General features: G+C 38.8%; 1 protein-coding gene across 1 annotated transcript in view; it reads right to left on the bottom strand.

Annotated features, from left to right (window-relative positions):
• LOC132816083 (potassium voltage-gated channel subfamily H member 8-like) overlaps nucleotides 1-16,212 on the bottom strand; it is a 438,395-nt gene extending 422,183 nt beyond the window's left edge. The window contains exon 1 of the mRNA XM_060825513.1: nucleotides 16,137-16,212. Within this exon, the coding sequence (XP_060681496.1) occupies nucleotides 16,137-16,212 (76 nt within the window). The remainder of the gene's footprint in view (nucleotides 1-16,136) is intronic.
• Nucleotides 16,213-18,409: the final 2,197 nt, after the last annotated feature.

Here is an 18,409-nt window from a genome sequence, read left to right as displayed (position 1 = left end):
CATGAAAATAATAGTCATTGTAGCTTTTTGACATATGTATTCATGACTGAGGACCAATGCTTCTAATAACATAGTGAAGCATTAATTACCCTACCATTCTTCAACCTGAATATAAATTGTTACGACAGCATTATTGTTTTACTTTACATGTTCAGGAGTAGCTGTCATTCTAAATTATAAATCAAAATGATACCTTGGACCAATCATGTTGCATAGAGAACATCAAGCATCAACTTCTAAAGAGTCTGAAATAAATCTGTGCATGCATAAAATGTGCCCATGAGACCTGAAGGCATAGCAGCAGAGGTAGGCCATTCAGCCCATTGATCTGCTCTGCTATTCAATGAGACCATGCTGATCTAACAAGCCTCATCTCTATTATATTGTTTTTTTCCATGTAATAATTTCCTTACTGATTAAAAATTTGTCTGTCTCAGCTTGAATATATTTAACGACTGAACCTCTACGGCACTCTGTGGTAAAGAATTCCACAGATTGACTACTTCTGAGAGCAGAAATTCTTCCTCATCTCTGTCTTAAAAGAACAACTCCTCACTCTGAGACTATATGTCCTCTAGTCTCGACGCTACTAAGTCACCTAAGAATACTATATGTTTCAGGGTTTGGTTGCATTATTGCATTGCATTTGTTGTTTTTTCCCCATAAATGTTGTTAAATTGAAACACGGGAAAAACATGGAGTGAAAAATATTTTTTTATTCATCACTGTTTATCTTCTTTTCTTGATATAAAATTAGGAAACATGTTATAACTAAATGAGAACACTAGGAATTAAATACAAGTTGGACAACTGACATTTCTACTGTACCAGTATTCAAAACTACTTCTTAAAACATGTCCTTTTGATTATAGAAAATGATTTTTACAATTTAGCATTTCATTCAAATACAAATCACACTCAGAATTTACATTCATACATACTTAGCTTTAAGTTATGAGTTATTTTCTAAAAGTCACATTGTAACCTCTATAACCATGAATAAAATCAGCAAAGAGAAATAGCAAGTTAATGGGAAAATACGCACATTAGTTACTACAAAAGCATATGAGCTGTGATTAAGGTTATTATTTTAATAATTCCCTATCTACATTCTTAATGGCACAAGGAATACTAATTGCTTTGTATTCAGGCATTTTAATATTACATTTCAAGTTTGAATTTTGAATGAAAATGTTTTAAATTGACTAGCATTAAAATACAATTTGCATTATAATGTGTAAACATTTCAGGAAGAATTGTAATGAAAAAATATTGCAACAGAGAGTAAAATTTACATGAGAAATTTAACTTGAAAGACCCGTAATTCAGAATGTTTCAGAATGCCAATCAGGACATGTATTAGCCTATTATTAGACAAATTGACTGCATGAAACAAATTACCTGATTGGCAAAATAGGCAATATTAATGCTTACTAAAAGGACAATTTCTTGAAATGTATCAATGTACAGAGGAATCTTGATTATCCAAATACCGATTGTCCGAATTTCAGATTATCTGAAGATTTCAAGGTCCCACAAAAACATTATATTAAAGGGGTAAGTGTATTCAACTTGCCTATACTGAAGAACATGTGAAAATGCTGGCAAAAGCAAAGAAACACAAGCAGCTCACGCATCAGCAACTGGATATTATTTAAGTTAGGGTTGTTACACAGCCCTTTGCAAAAGTAAGTATTTTACATTACTGTACAAGCATTCCTGTCACTTTACCAGGCCATTCATTAAAAGAAAGGCCGAGAATGTTTACGCATGCGCGAGGTGCTACTTCTGTCTTTAGATCACGAGACTGCATTCCCGGAGACTGACAAATGATGTTGCGATCGTGGAAGCTGTTAGGGACTTTGTTTAATGCTGTCTTCACCAGTCCTTGCCAAATGTTAACCAATGCTGCATTTTAAAAAAAAACTTTCTTGTGTTATCATTGCTTTATTTTGATCATCATGTGAAATCTGTGTCCTCTTGCACTCAATACATTAAAATTATAAATTTAAATAAATTCTCCAGTAGAGCATAGGTTTAGATCTGCATGGCTTCCCTTGTTTGAGGTAAAATTGATTATCTGAATAATCAATTATCTGAATGAAATACAGGTAGAAGAACCTTTATCCAAAATGCTCAGGACCAGCTGTTTTTCAGAATTCGGAATTTTTCGATTTTCAGAATGTGACAGTTTAATGATGAAATTTTAAAAAATCTTACTGAGAAATCTTACCTAACTAAGAATGTGCTTGGCCACGCTTCCCACCCTCCACACATGTCGCATCTGAGTGACACGCATCAAGTGGGTGTCGACTTGAGTTAACTGTTTGCTCGCCAAACAACCTTGTCAATGAGAACAAAAACTTCACAAAAAACACCCTTCAGATTTTGGAGCTTTTCGGTTTTTGGATGTTCAGATAATGAATCTTCTACCTGTAGTAATCGCCCATCTCGTTTGGACAATCGAGATTCCTCTGTACTCAAAAATATATAAGCATTTCTTATGCAAAAACTGAAAATTTTTATCTGATTAATATTTGTAGATGCAATTTGTACCATTGAATCAAGTACTAGAATGCATTCTGAGTATATTTATTGTAGGTGTAAAAACATTATTTGTGTATGACATAATTTGTATATGACATAAGGTTACTTTTTTTTAATAATGTGCCAATCTGTGTTGGTTCACAGAACTGAATTTTATAGTGACCAAATAAAATCACGATGCATATTATGAAGCTTACTACGGCCACTTAATATGTTGATTATTTAGATCCAATTAAACATGATTTTATTTCTATCATGGTCACATCAGAAGATAAGAACAAAATCAACAAGGCTCAATTAAGACTTATTTATTTTTTACCCACTGAGTAGTAACTGCATTTAGTAGGTTATACTAAACTCTTTAAAAAGCTTCCAAATTAATGTTTAAATCTAAATGTTCTCTATAAGAATGCAAACAATATGTGAATCATCAAACACTCTACCGTGCACAAGGATCTTCACCTGAAGCTCTGTAATTCTCTCTCCCAAAAAATCTGCCTCTCCACTTTTCTCTCCTCCTTTAACATCCATTTTTAAATCTACTTCATTGACGAAGCTTTCAATCAAATATCTTAATTTGTTTTTGCTTTGTGTCACATTTTATCTCATTTTCATCCTGAGAAGTGTCTGAGACATTTTGCTATATTAATGTGGCAATATAAATGCAAGATGCTGTTATTGTTGGCAAACTGAAAACGTCCCTTGAATAACATAACAAGACAGAATCAAACAATATAAATTGCTCTTTGGCATTATGACATATCATGCTAAATTCAGTGATATTATATTCCCAAAACAAGTGGGACAAGAATGTGATGTGGTGGCAAGGCTATAACCTGATTTTTCTATTGGTGTTCTCAGTTTTCAGGGCTCTGCTCCAACCCACCCAGATTTAGTCATATTCAGAAGTATGCTCTATTTTTCCACCTTAGATTTCTACGGTTTGGTTTTTATGCCTCGGAGAAAAAATGCTATTTTTTTTAAAATAGGTTTTACATTGAGTTATGTAGTTACAGTATCCTTACAAAAGAGAATTAAAAACAAAAATACAAAAACAAAGGACTGAAAGTAAAAGCTTGACAATTTGGCATTTAGCCACACTTATAAGCAATGTTTTCCTATATGTGAAATAATTGCACATTGTACATTGGAGAGTGCGAACTTACAAAAAAAGTAGCTAGAATTTTTTCATACTAGACTTGCTTATGCTTTTAGGTTGTCAGTTCAAATTTATCTATTTCACTGCTAAGTATCCTGAAATATTCATGAGAACATAGTGATATACAACAAGAATGTGCAACATTATTCCACACTCACCTGATATTGTGCTACAGGGTTTATCAAAACAACTAATATTCTGATGGCCAGAGAGTCAGACCTGTGTTGACTAGAAACAAAAACAGAAATTGCTGGAAAAGTTCAGCATGTTTTGCAGCATCTTTGAAGAGAAATCAGAGTTAACGTTTTGGGTCCGGTGACCCTTCCGCAGTTCTTTCGGTCTTTCTCCTGTATAGACTAAGAATTGTACATTGGGATCATGAAGAATCCTACACGCGGCTGATTCTATGGAAATTGCTAAGGAAATTGAATTTTCCAATGGGCAAATCCCCTACATATGGAACACTCCAAAAGAATACAAGACCATAAGATATAGGAGCAGAATTAGGCCATTTGGCCCATTGAGTCTGTTCCACTATTTGATCATAGCTGATATGTTTCTCAACCTCATTTCCTGCCGTCTTCTCACAACCCTTGAAGAGAAGGAGAAGTGGTGAAGTGGAGAATTCAGAGACACCCACCTTGTCTAAGCTAAAAGTTACTCAAAATTACTGTTAAGCTGATCCCTTCCTCAGCCCCTCGTCCCATTCCTGGCTCACCTCTGATTTCTCTGGCCATTACACCTTCCCTAACTCCTTAGAATCTTGGATTCCTGACAAATACCCATACTAGAACCCACCTCCAACCCAACACAATTCCAACTCCCCCAACTAATCCTGTTTGAACCTTTCCCATTCAGACCCAACAACCCCAGTTGCTCATCTGAGCAACCCAGACCTAACACTGCTAACACCCTTTTCCAGTCAGACTTAATACACCCAGAGGCCAGTCTGAAACCCTGGGGGAACAGCATAATACCCACCCCCACCTCCCGCCCCAGATCCAACACTTCTTTCTCCAGTCGCCTAACCTCTTCCAAATCACATCCATGGCTTACTCTAAGCACGCCATCATTTATGTGGCACTCTACCCCCACCTGCCTGGAACCTTTACACTCTTACCCTTTCATATCAACTCGTAAGCTGTCTGGCTGTGCTTCTGAAAAGTTAAATCATAGAACATAGTACAATACCTGCTGGTTTCCAAACTAATTCCTTTTGCTGCTGAATTTAGGCATTCTGGAATAGTTTAGAAACAGGAAGCCTCTACTCATGAGCTTGCAGTGCAGAAAGTGTTTAAAGGTAATTGCATACATTTTAATCCAATTAGATAGTAAAACAATGTTTCTGACCCTGTACAAAATATCCATTTGATTCATTCAACACAGGTAAGAGCAAACAGTAAAATCAAGACAAAGACCCAAAACCCTCTTACATTGATACATACACAATTCTTATTAACCATACTACGAAAAGGTACATGAAGAGGTGATTATACGTAGTCATTGAAAGTTGTTAGTGAGTTTTAGGGCTGTAATTCAGTTCCAAACTAAGCATCAATGGAACCTTAATACTGATTTCAGTTATATACCTCCATGAAGCAGTTGTTACTAGAGTTCTAAGAAAGAAATTCTGCTCCAAAAATCAGATTGTAGATCTTTTCTTCAACTCTTCACTTTTGGAATACTGCGTGCAATTTTGGTCTTCCTCCTATTGGAAGGATGTCGTGAAGCTTGAAAGGGTTCAGAAATGATTTACAAGGATGTCACCAGGGTTGGAGGGTTTGAGCTATAAGGAGAGACTGAATAGACTGGGGTTGTTTTCCCTGGAATGTCAGAGGTTATGGGGTGACCTTTTAGAAGTTTATAAAATCATGAGGGGCATGGTTAAGGTAAACAGACAAGCTCTTTAACCCAGAGTGGGGGAAGTCCAAAACTAGAGGGCATAGGGTTAAAGTGAGAGGAGAAAGATTTAAAAGGGATCCAAGGCAACTTTTTCATGCAGAGGGTGGTGCGTGTATGGAATGAGCTGCCAAAGAAAGTGGTGCAGGCTAGTACAATTACAATATTTGAAAGGCATCTGGATGGGTATATGAATAGGAAGAGTTTAGAGGAATATGGGCCAAAAGAAAGTAGGTCACATATATAGAAGAGATTACTGCAATGGGTCGTGGAAAAAAGTTCTTGAAACATATGAGGCTCAGGGTTAGGATCACAGTATTCATTTACTGTGATAGTTGGACTAGTTGGACTGAAAGTCTTCTCCAGCCAGAAACCATGTTATTATTAGAAATGTAACACTTGTGGTTCTGTGCGATTATTGGTCCAAGAAACCTTTACAACAATGCTCACAGTTGTTGCTATAACAACGTTGATCTGGGAAGTACAGTACAGACTGAAAAGATAGGGCAGTGACAACAAGAGAAACCAAATGAGAATCGCAGAGAGAAAATCAAACAAAATGAGGGAGGTAAAAAGAATGGAAGAGTGGGAGACAAGCAGAATGACAACTACATCAACAGATGCCTGACTATTTTACACTTTTCCAAGACTAAAACCACTCCATATCAGCTAGTGCCATTTACAATTCAATAAAACTCAAGGAGCTTCCTTATCCTTAATCATTTTCTTTGCAGACTACAGATCCAAGTGTCCTTATAGCACTTTTCCCTTAATCCTGGGATCGGCTGTGAGGGGAGATGTTTGTTGCTCTTCCTGCAATGAAAATGCCTTTGAGGTAAAGTGTCAAATTATTTCCCTCTACAAATGCTAACAAGATCTGCTGGTTGTTTCCACCACTTGCTGTTTGTTATTCAGATTTCTAGAAGCCAGTGTTTTGCAAGAGCAAACTCTTATAGATCCTTTTGCCATTTAATCTCACCTACCATCCATTCCATCACTTTTCACCTTCCCTTTTGTTCCTTAACCCAAGGTGCCTCATCTTTCATTTGCTTCTTTATAACCTCAAATATTTCTAGTTTCTCCTCTTAAGAAGGATCACAAAACCCGAAACGTTGATTCTACTTTTTCTCCACAGATGCTGCTAGACCGGCTGAGATTTTTTCCAGTAATTCCTGATTTTGTTTCTAACTTCTCCTAGTCCTGACAAAAGCCATAGATCTGAAGTGTGAACTGTTTCACTTCCCATTGATGCTAGCAGACCTGTTGAGTATTTGCAGTATCTTTTCTTTTTGTCCTGTAATATATTGTTTTTGTATCGAGAATAAAAATATATTCACCCAAATTACTCAAGAAACTAAACTCTCAATGAATTGAATGGGAGGGATATTTGTCATCTTTCTAGTTAATAATTCAGTCACCAAATTTGTTCAATCTTTATACAACTAGAAAATTGTTTTTTTTCCCCCTCAGAGAATTGAAGATAGATCCACAGTTTGCCTTAAAAATAATCTGATATGTACAGAGGAAAAGTACAGTACTTGACTTTTTTTTTAGATTAGATTAGATTAGATTACTTACAGTGTGGAAACAGGCCCTTCGGCCCAACAAGTCCACACCGACCCGCCGAAGCGCAACCCACCCATACCCCTACATTTACCCTTTACCTTACACTACGGGCAATTTAGCATGGCCAATTCACCTGACCCGCACATCTTTGGACTGTGGGAGGAAACCGGAGCACCCAGAGGAAACCCACGCAGACACGGGGAGAATGTGCAAACTCCACACAGACAGTCACCTGAGGCGGGAAATGAACTTGGGTCTCTGGCGCTGTGGGGCAGCATGCTAACTTTGTGTAGCAAAATTTAGAGCTTCCATCTGTGAAATTGACAAAAATGGAATCTGGCCAGTGGTTCTTGCTAAATGCCAGCTCTTTAATTACCTATGGATGGTTACCTACAGGGGAGCTGATAGATCCTCTGATGACCCCCTGTTGATGTCTATCAAAAGGTAATTAAAATCCTCAGTTTTACAATCTACAAGAGTGTCTCTTTTATAGTTAGCATCATTGTCAATTTCACAGACGATCGCTCTGATTTCAGTTATACTGCAAGTACCACACACACACATCATCAGATCAGAAAACTATAGAGTTAGCCATTCATCTGCTAAAGAAATAAGAAATGAAGATATGACTTCACAAAGTTGCCTCTCTAAGAATCTTCTCTGAAATTTCATTCATGTTTCAACAGCTAATCCATTTCAAAGTGCCTGTATATGGTATCTTGAACAGACTGCAGGCTTCAAAACTCTGATATTAGACAAAAGTGGGTCTACAACCTCCATTTGCTGGTAACATTTTGCTGCAATTTATCCTAATTGGCTGCCTGCAGGTCCACTGCATAATTAAGGACTACAGGCAAACTTCTGACACTGCCAACCCAATCAAAGGTGATATCCACAACTCATGTCATCCTGTCAACTCTGTAATTTTGCGTAGAAGATATGATTGTGGATAAAGAGTTTCTTGTGGACATTTACACGATTGTTATGAGACAATGTATCCAAACTCCCATTCAATTAACATACTTCTGTGTCTTCCAACATTTTCCTGAAATGAGGCTCAATTTGTTATCCTGTTTGTGATCCTATGACAAGCATTGAGTACAGTGGGGTAGAAATTCATTTTGAGCTGTACAACAAAAGTGGTAGAATCACAACAGCTATCTTCAAAATGCTTTGTCTAAAATTAAATTTGAAGTCCTTTTTTTATTTGTTCACAGAATGTGTGTGCAACTGGCTGGACTATCAATTATTGCCGATCCCTAATTGCCCACAATGCAGTTAAGGGTCAACATCTTGCTGTGTTCCTGAAGTCTCATGTAGTCCAGGCCAGATAAGGACAGCAGATTTTCTTCCCTAAAGGATATTAGTAAATATTAGTGAAAATTGTTCTTTTTCCCCAACAATGAGCACAATTTTTTTTATTGAATTCAAACTCCAGCATCTGCCATGATGGGATTCGAACCCAGGTCCCCAGAACATAAACAGAAATCTCTGGATTAGTTATCTAATGACAATAACATTTAGGCTTTCGCTTAGTGAGGAGCATCCAGAATCAAGGCAAATGGATGGATTTAGGATACAAGTCAGTATTGACCTGATGCAATTGACATAACACGGTAGTGAGATTGAATAGCCTATCTTGTTCCTAACGTCCTATACTTAACGGCAGCCAACACAATAATGTCCAATGCAGAGAATTACAGCGCATTCTGTAAGTGCAGCTCAACCAACCTTTCATGCAGAATTCACAAAACTTCAGTAGATTCGCATTTACTTGTTTTAATTACATAAATGTCTTTGTGATTTAACCTGAGGGTCACCATACCACAAGGGGAGAGGTTGACAGTCCTTCATGGTAACTTCAGCCAGTGAAAGAATCAAACCCACACTTTTAGAATCATGCTGCATCACAAACCAGTCATTCAGCCAACTAAGGTAACTGATCCACCAAACCTGTTCTAATTATAAATCTTGGGGTTTGCTGTACCATTTCTTTCCAGGCATTGAACGCAATGGCTTACTTTGCTACTTTGTAAGTCTAGTTGATGTAAAACTCTTCTATAAATTTTAACTGTATTGTCTGTTTCTATTCTTGTCAGAAAGTTTGAGAAGTTTACTTTTGATTTTATCATCTAGAATATTAATGCAGATTCAAAACAAAAGGGATTCAAGCAATGACTCATGTGGGCTATACTTTATTCCTCATTAGTAATTTCTATTTTTCTTCTCCTAACTAGTTTTTACCTATTTCTGCGTTCTACACATGAATTTTGTTTTTAACGTTTTTAGTCTTTAGTGGAACTTTGTGAAAGACTTTGAAGTCCAAATAAACTGTCATAAAGGCATTTACCATTTATGTATATCTATATTATGTATATTTATATTGTGTATATCTATAAGGTTATGAAAGAGCAGCAAACTATGTCAGGCATGATTTGTATAATCTAAGTCCATTTAGGCTGATTCCAGTAACCTCCCAGAATGGTTTTAATGAATTTATCCTTTCACTGATATTAAGCCAATTTACCTGTAATTGACCAGGCCATGCTGGTATCCATTTCTAAATATATTATATTTGTTTTCTTCTAGTCCAACATAAAGTCAACAATGGCCAAAGATTCCTTTCGAGTGGTATTGGGTGATCACAAAATTCCCTACCTTATCCTTCAACATCCTAAAATGCATACTGTTTGGCTCAGGGGATATGAAGTCTTCAGTCACTTTAATTCACCAAGTAATTCTTCCTCGTTGATCTCAAAGTTCCTTCATACTCTAATGTTATTACTTTTTAGTTTGAGGGCACCATTGGCAAGATCAGCTCTTAATACTCATCCTGCTTGCCATATGCAAATAGTGATTTGCCTTCTTTTTGAATTGGTCTAGTTAATATGGTGAAAGTAATTCAACATGGTGATAGATGTTCAAGCTGAAAATGTATGACATGAAGCTGATGTTCTTCTGCAACTATTATCTATGTTTTCCTACATAGGGTTTAGAGCTTTTTAGTGCTGCTAAAAATGTGTTGGCAACTTGTTGCAGAACACTCTATGCATAGCAGACAACCAAAGAACACCAGTGGTGGAAGAGTGAATGCTATGAGGTCTTTATCAACAACACAAGTTTTTTCCGGATTGCGTAGAGCCATTGAGTGTTGTTACGCATAAACACAAGTTAACTAACTGGGGACTCTTCCAATGCACTTCTCCATTGTATCTTATGGTGGAGACCTCCAACAGTCCTGGAGCATATTTAATGATGACACTGTTATTGAATGTCAAAGTGACCTAGTTAAGCTCTTTCATGTTAGAAATGGTCATTGGTTCACATTTGCGCAGCATGTAATTTGCCATTTATCAGACCAATCCTTAATGGCATCTAAGCTTGCTTAGCATGACCTACTTAATTATCAGAGAAATTGGAAATTGAACTGAACAATGTGTAATTCATTAGCAGGGAACCTCACTTTAGAACTTGGAATGAACGGAATGTCTAAATGAGGCAGCTGAATATAGTTTGGTCTCCAATGCTGTCCAGAGAAATTAGGGGATCCCTGTGGCATAGTGGTGGCATCTCTACCTCTGAGTCAGGAGGTCTGATTTCAAGTTCTTTTAATTTAAAAAATATACTCTGAGAATTAGGGCCCTTGGGATGGAACGGTACAGTCCCTACAGATTGTATTGTAAGACAGGCAGGGTCATTAAAAACATTTACAAACTGAGAAATTCTACAGCAATATCTGTATATTGAGGTCTTTGATCTCACACAATTACATTTTCTTTTCCTGCCAGATATAATTACAGCCACTAGAGGGTTTTCGCCATTTATTAAAATCCTGCTTTAATGTCAAGAACTATCACTCTTGCCTCACCTCAGAAACTCAGCTCCCATGTCCATGTGTACACCAAGAATTTGATTTGCACTAAATCCAAGTGATTTTGACAGAATCTAAACTGAACATTGGCCAGGAGATTATTAGTAAGTAAACCAAAATAATCAGTTCTGAAGAAAGGTTACTGGACCCAAAATGTTGACTCTGTTTCCTTTCTGCAGATGCTGCCAGACCTGCTGAGTTCTCCAGCAATTTCTGTGTTAATGAGTAAGTATTGTCTTAAAGCACTGTTGATTATTCATTCTATTATTTTGCTAGTAATTGGGAGTAGGCCAATAAGATGAGAATTGGCAGTTTATTTTTGACTTTTTGGGTTTACTTTTCTGTCATGCAGCAGGTTGTTACGATATGGAATGCTATATCTGAAAGTCTCATGGAGGCAGATTAAACCAGAGCTTTCAAATTGCATTTGATAAGCATCTGAATAGAAAAGAATGCAGGTTTGTGATAAAATGCAGAGCAGTGGTTAGCATAGAGCTGGACAGAGCCTTCCTTTATTCTGTATTCATTTTATGATTCTATTTCCACATTGCCAGCTAGATGTCCATGGTGTAACAGTAAGCCAACAATTTAGCTAAGAGTGCAGCTAATTCTGGAACATATATTCTTCAATATGAAAGCTGCCGTGTTGTTGGTACTTAAAGCCTTTACTTTGTTACTTCTTAATGTAACATACAGTAAATTTGATTAGTTGAACACTGGCAGGGTAATGACCAGAACTATTGGTTGTATGATCGCTTAGCTCAGTCTAGAGAATGCTACTTTGACTCTTAACTTCAACAGGTTGGCACCTGATTTTCAGATGCACCAGGTTCTGTGCCAGATCTGATCTCTTGTGGCTTCAAGGTGCTGGATGTCTGAGTAATATGTTGAGTCATACTGTCCCAGATTATCATGACAGATTCTGCAGCTGCCAGTGTGGCTCCCAGCATACCCTGGATACCCAGCATTGATGTGACCTATCCCATTTAGCAGAATGCTCCTGCCATGTGACATAATGGAAGATATTCATTGTGCAAATACCGTGCAGAAGTCAATCCTACTAACACCATCATGGACAGACACACGTATAAAGATTCATGAGTTTAAGATTAAAAGTCATGGAACTAATCATTACAAAAAAATACAGTAAAGGAGTATTTTTGGAATATGTGTTCAATTCTGATCCCCCTGCTATAGGAAAGATGTTGTGAAACTTGAAAGGATTCAGAAAAGATTTAGAACATTGAAAAGTACAGTACAGAACAGGCCCTTTGTCCTATGATGCTGTGCCTAGGATTATTCCTAATCTAAAATAAAATAATCAAACCTACGCACCTATCCATATGCATGTCTAGCAGTGGCTTAAATATCCCTAATGATTCTGCTTCCCCCACCTCCACTGGCAACGCACTCCATGCATTCACAACTCCCTGCGTAAAGAACCTACCTCTGATGTCTCCTCTATACCTTCCTTCTAATATCTTAAAACTATGACCCCGCTTGCTAGTCAATCCTGCCCTGGGGAAAAGTCTCTTGACTCTATCCAAGCCTCTCATTACCTTGTATACCTCGATCAGGTCATTTCTCTTCCTGCTTATCTCCAGAGAGAAAAGTCTGAGCTTAGTCAACCTTTCTTCATAAGACGAGCCCTCCAGTCCAGGCAGCATCCTGGTAAACCTTCTTTGCACCCTCTCCAAAGCCCCCACATCCTTCTTAAAACAGAATTGGACACAATATTCCAAGTGTGGTCTCACCAGGGACTTGTAGAGCTGCAGCAAAACCTTGTGGCTCTTAAACTCGATCCCCCTGTTAATGAAAGCCAAAATGCCATATGCTTTCTTAACAACCCTATCCACTTGGGTGGCAACTTTGAGGGATCTATGCACTAGAACACCAAGATCCCTCTGTTCCTCCACACTGCCAAGAATCCTGTCTTTAATCCTATATTCAACATTCAAGTTCGACCTTCCAAAATGCATCATTTCACATTTATCCAGGTTGAACTCCATCTGCCGTTTCTCAGCCCAGCTCTGCATCCTGTTTGTGTCACACTGCAGCCTGTAATTGCCCTTGATACTATCAACGGCACCTCCAACCTTTGTGTCATCTACAAATTTACTAACCCACCCCTTGACCTCTTCATCCAAGTCATTTATAAAAACTACAAAGACCAGAGGCCCAAAAGCAGAGCCCTGTGGAACACCACTCACCATTGACCTCCAGGCAAAATACTTTGCAACCACAACCACTCTCTGCCTTCTGTCAGCCAACCAATTCTGAATCCAGACAGCCAAATCTCCCTGTGTCCCATACGTCATGACTTTATGAATGAGCCTACCATGGGGAACCTTATCAAATGTCTTGCTGAAGTCCATATACACCACATTCATAGCTCGACCTTCATTGATCTGTCCCGTCACCTCCTCAAAGAACTCAATAAGATTTGTGAGGCATGATCAGCCCCCCTCAAAGCCATGCTGACTGCCTTTAATCATCTATATTTTTCCAAATAGTCAAAAATCCTCTCCCTCAGAATTCTTTCCAAATCCTTGCTGACCACAGGTGCACGACTGACAAGGATGTTGACAAGGATGGAGGATTTCAGCAATAGGGAGAAACTGAATAAGCTGTGACTATTTTCCTTGGAGTGTTGGAGAATTAGGGGTGACCTTACAGAAGTTTATAAAATCATGAGGTGCATGGATAGGATGAATAGTCCCAGGGTACTGGAGTCCTAAAGGGCATAGGCTTATGGTGAGTGGTGAAAGATTTAGAGGCAACATATCATGCAGAGGGTGGTGTGTGCATGGAATGAGCTGTCACAGGAGATGTTAGAGGCTGTGCAGTTATAATACTTAAAAGGCATCTGGATGGGTACATGAAGAGTAAGGATGTAGACAAATAGTTACAAATGGGACTAGATTAATGTAGAATATCTGGTTGGCGTAGATGAGTTGGACTGACGGGTCTGTTTCTGTGCTGTGCATCTCTATGACTCTATGACTCCATGAGTACCAAACGTAATCTGAAATAGGATGATAAATAGTCAGCAGGAAATTTGCTTCCTCAAGGACAGCAAATTGGTTTCTCAAAGGACAGAGATTTCGAGAATCAAAACTGATGACTATATTTACCATACACCATCTCGTGACCTTAGTGAGTATGATTATATCAGAATATTGTTTGATGTGTGTATGGAATTATTATTCAAATAAATGCTACCAGCAGTTTTCCCCACCAAATAGTATACTGGGAAATACCAAATTTGCATTCATGAGTTTTACATGAAAAGTTTCATTATCATGGACATGTTATCTGTGATATCTTGTTATGTATTCCCATCAAGAAGGCTTCATTTTGGCATCCATACATTTGGAAAAATCAGCCCTCTGTTGTAATCTATCCTCTGCCAATGGGTAAAAGGAAACTTCACAGAATTGCTCAGACTGTGACAGACTGTACAGTAATGTACCATAGTGTGAAACAAACTGTTTTATATCTTGAATCAACAAAATATCTTGTATCAACAAAATGGTTTCCAATCCATTTATTTCTAACATAATACTGTTTTATTAATATACAATACATTCCTGATATTCTAATATTTCCACTTTTTGTTTTAACTTTGTCACCTTTGATGTATTATTGTACTATTTCTTATTCTTTGAAAAATGTACATTTTTTGCTCCCAGATGTGAAGTGTCCAATGTCTTATTTGTCGGGTGCAGTCATATTAAACTGTATCACTTTATTTAAGATTATAGAACGTAATTGCAGTAAATAGGTGTATCCCTCCGACAGTATTTGATGCGAGAGTTTTGCATTATTTAATTCCTTTTCTCACTCAAAGTATTCTGTCCTGAGGAGCTGACTAGATGCGTCGCTTGCAAAAGCCCTGATGAAACGTTGATTTTCCTGCTCCTCGGATGCTGCCTGACCTGCTGTGCTTTTCCAGCACCACTCTAATCTAGACCACTCTAATTCCAGCATCTGCCTTTTTTCAGCATTTTGCCTAAATGCGTTGCGGATCTAAATCTGGTTCATAAGTATCAGAACCTCAGTATATTCCGTTATTAAAACCGGACAGGAATTTAGAAGGCCGGTTTGCGAAACTTGACGGTTACGTAACATTTTAATTAACTTTCGAACACACTAAGCCTGGGGTTCCCCTCGGTGAGTTCTTTGTACAAACAAGCTTAAATCGATTATAAGGTATGATGAAAAACATGCTGGAAAAATATTATGGTTCAAAATTATTAGACTGTAAGGTACAGAGCCAAAGAATGTCAGGTTCCAGTGGTATCAAACTCGCCTACTTCTGCACTTCTCAGCGGCACTATCCCTTTAACAAAGATAATCAAATAGGAGTTTAGCAGATTCACCAATCTACAGAGTAGCCAATGAACCATCTCTGAGCATTCAAGGCTAATTTTAGAAAGTCGGTCGGTGGGAGACAACTCGCCGCTAGATGTACATTCAACAAGATCGAGAAGGAATGTTACATGCTAGCTTTGGAGAATAAATTTGTAAAAGATAATGACGGCTTTTAAAACGCCTGACAATAATTCATGCCAAGAGTTGCGAAACTACAGTTAAACTAGATCGACCAAATCAATCGACATTACATCCCAGTCGATATCATTGGGGAGGATGTCAATGTCTCCTGTCTCATCAAACCTTCCCTTGTCAAAGTATAAAACCTTAACACGAATTGAGTTAGCGTCGGAACCTGAGACAGGATTACAATGAGTATAACAGAACAACTCCTGGGATAGACAGTCATCCACATTCGGTTGCAAAGAACGGAGCTGAAGGTTGGAATCTTGGACCCGTCCCTCACATCTCATCATCTTGCCGCTTCTTTCAGGATACCCTCTCATCCTCATTAAGAGAAATCCTTTGTAGCGACGCGCTTTAACAAGCATCGCCCAGGAACAAGCTGTTCACATTCACCTCCTAAAGGCACTGAGAGCCAGGACTTTACTAACTTCTCCCAGTCCCTCAGCAGCGTTCCCTCTTCATTCCTGCATCCCCTCAGAACTCCTCACATGTGCAAACCAGAACTGAGAGAGAGAGAGCAAAACAAAAACTTACGTGTCCCATCAAAGCGCGTTGCTATGGTATCCAAGAAAGTGTTTTGTGGCGCTAATAATCCTTTCATAACAGGCATTTTTCCGGAGCGGTGTGAAATTCCCCATCAAACTTGCGCGGCTGTGTTGGAGCACTGAGCGACGGAAGGATGAGGAAAGCTCCCGCTCAATGAAAGCGCCTTCCACTCACAGCGAGAGAGCTAGGGCTGGGGGAGGAGGAGGAGAGAGAAAGCAGCGCCTCTCTCTCTCTCTCACACACACACAACCGCAGCCAGGCTGGAGAGACTACAAGCCAGTCACGACCACGAACAGCGGAGAGAGATCACCACTAATCAGAGAGCACTAGGGGACAAAAGGAGAGGGAATGTCACACAAAGCTGAGCCACAACAGAGAAAATAAAATGAATTTTGGATTAGTGATGCTGGAAGAGCACAGGAGTTCAGGCAGCATCCGAGGAGCAGTAAAATCAACGTTTCGGGCAAAAGCCCTTCAAATAAAATGAATGTCCAACTCGGATCTAGCACTAACAGAAAAACTAAACATTTTGAACAAATCAGGAATAGATCCAATTACGTTCTGGTGTAGTCCCTTTCTCGGGAGATGGCCCTATTAACATTGACACTCAGCCCCATTATCTAAACTTGCCGTTGGCTAGGCTGACTGGAAAGTGTATGTAGCAGTCCCCTGGGAATTCCTGTCAGCGAGAAAGCCTAACACATGCAGCGTTGACGAATTACTGACACCTAATTTAGCGAAGTGTGGAAGGCTAAGTTGTTGCAGTGTTGGGGATGACTCTCAGTCACTCACCTTGACAGAAACAGCTCACTCTCCTCTGTTAATCATGAATATTTGTACATTTTACCAAATGAGGAGTTGGGACACCTATGAAGTTTATTGTATAGAACATAAACAGTGGTCGCAAGTTCCAGCAGCGAACATGTGTTATGTGTAATCGAAAGTATTAAAATAGTCATTTCATACCATATAGTCAATCGTTTTAGACGGATGACCGGCAGGATGAAAGGGAAATAATTTAAGATTGGCCAACCAGTCAAACGATACGCATTAAGACTGCCACACCATTATTAAAAGATCAATCCCTTTGGGAATGGAAAATGCAATGTGTCAAAGATGTTGACCTTCTCATGTATTCTGATGAATTTAAAACGGCTGAAGCAATCTTCTGCAAAAAAAAGCTAATATCCAACATTAAGAAGGCTGTGTGCTAGAATCACTCCTCTGTCAATCCTGGCCCATGCTTTACATGATCACAACATCAGAAATCAGATATCTCATAGACAGAAAACTGCTGAAGCTGAGGTAACTCCGGGCAAAGATTAGGCATTGAAAGAGAATACTTGGCGATTATCTATTTGACAGTGACTGTGCAACTGGTGCCGCTGAACAGCTGGACCTCTTCTCCAATGCATGTTGTTCCATCTGTAGGAAACAAAACGAGAGTAATGTACCGCGCTGCTCCTGGAAGGGTCGACCTTGAGCCAAGGTTTCAGCCCATGAGCAGAACCTATCAGCATCAGCTCTTGCAGCACACCATCTCTGCAGCACAGGACATCTACAAGCGTTGCAAAAGCAGTGTAGCCTTTGGCAGTCTTCATGCATGTGTGTGAACGAAGTGGAGTAGGTTTGCCCGTTAGATTGAAAGTCTATAAAGGAATATCTACTCTGATCTACACACCAGATTTGCATTGGGTACTAAGCATCGTTTCCATCATTTGCACTTAAACCGCCTTTGAAAGTTTCTGAAGTTCAGATTCCAGAATAAAATGCCATACACTGAGGTACTCACCTGAGATAACACGCCATCCCATTTCAGGATAATCACAGCTCAGCTGGGCTGGCGGCACAGCCAAAATGCTTGACACTTTCTTCCTAAAGTGAATCTTCTAAGGACAGCTTGAGTTTGAGTGACCTGCATTGAATTTAAGAGAAGCACCACAACAACATTCTGAAGGCTGAACATAGGACCTTTGCATTAATTTGACTCCCATGGGAAGGGCATCGAGGATCATTCTGCCTGGTGAACCAAATAATAGTAGGGCAGACTCCTTTTGAAACCAAGCACATATTGGAAACAAAGAGAAGATGGAAGCCGAAGAATCCCTAAAGTAGTAAATTGTCCAAAACTCAATCATCTGCAAAATCTTGTTCTCTTTACAGCAGAACATTTTGAGTGCCAATCTGCCAAAAATAGCAGATGAATATGGAAATCTTCCACTTAAGGGCAAACAAGTAAAAGAGCAAAGATGCCTTTGGCA

The sequence above is a fragment of the Hemiscyllium ocellatum genome, chromosome 5 (assembly GCF_020745735.1).
Source record: "Hemiscyllium ocellatum isolate sHemOce1 chromosome 5, sHemOce1.pat.X.cur, whole genome shotgun sequence".
NCBI lineage: Eukaryota > Metazoa > Chordata > Chondrichthyes > Orectolobiformes > Hemiscylliidae > Hemiscyllium > Hemiscyllium ocellatum.
This window is presented reverse-complemented; position numbering and strand designations above follow the sequence as displayed.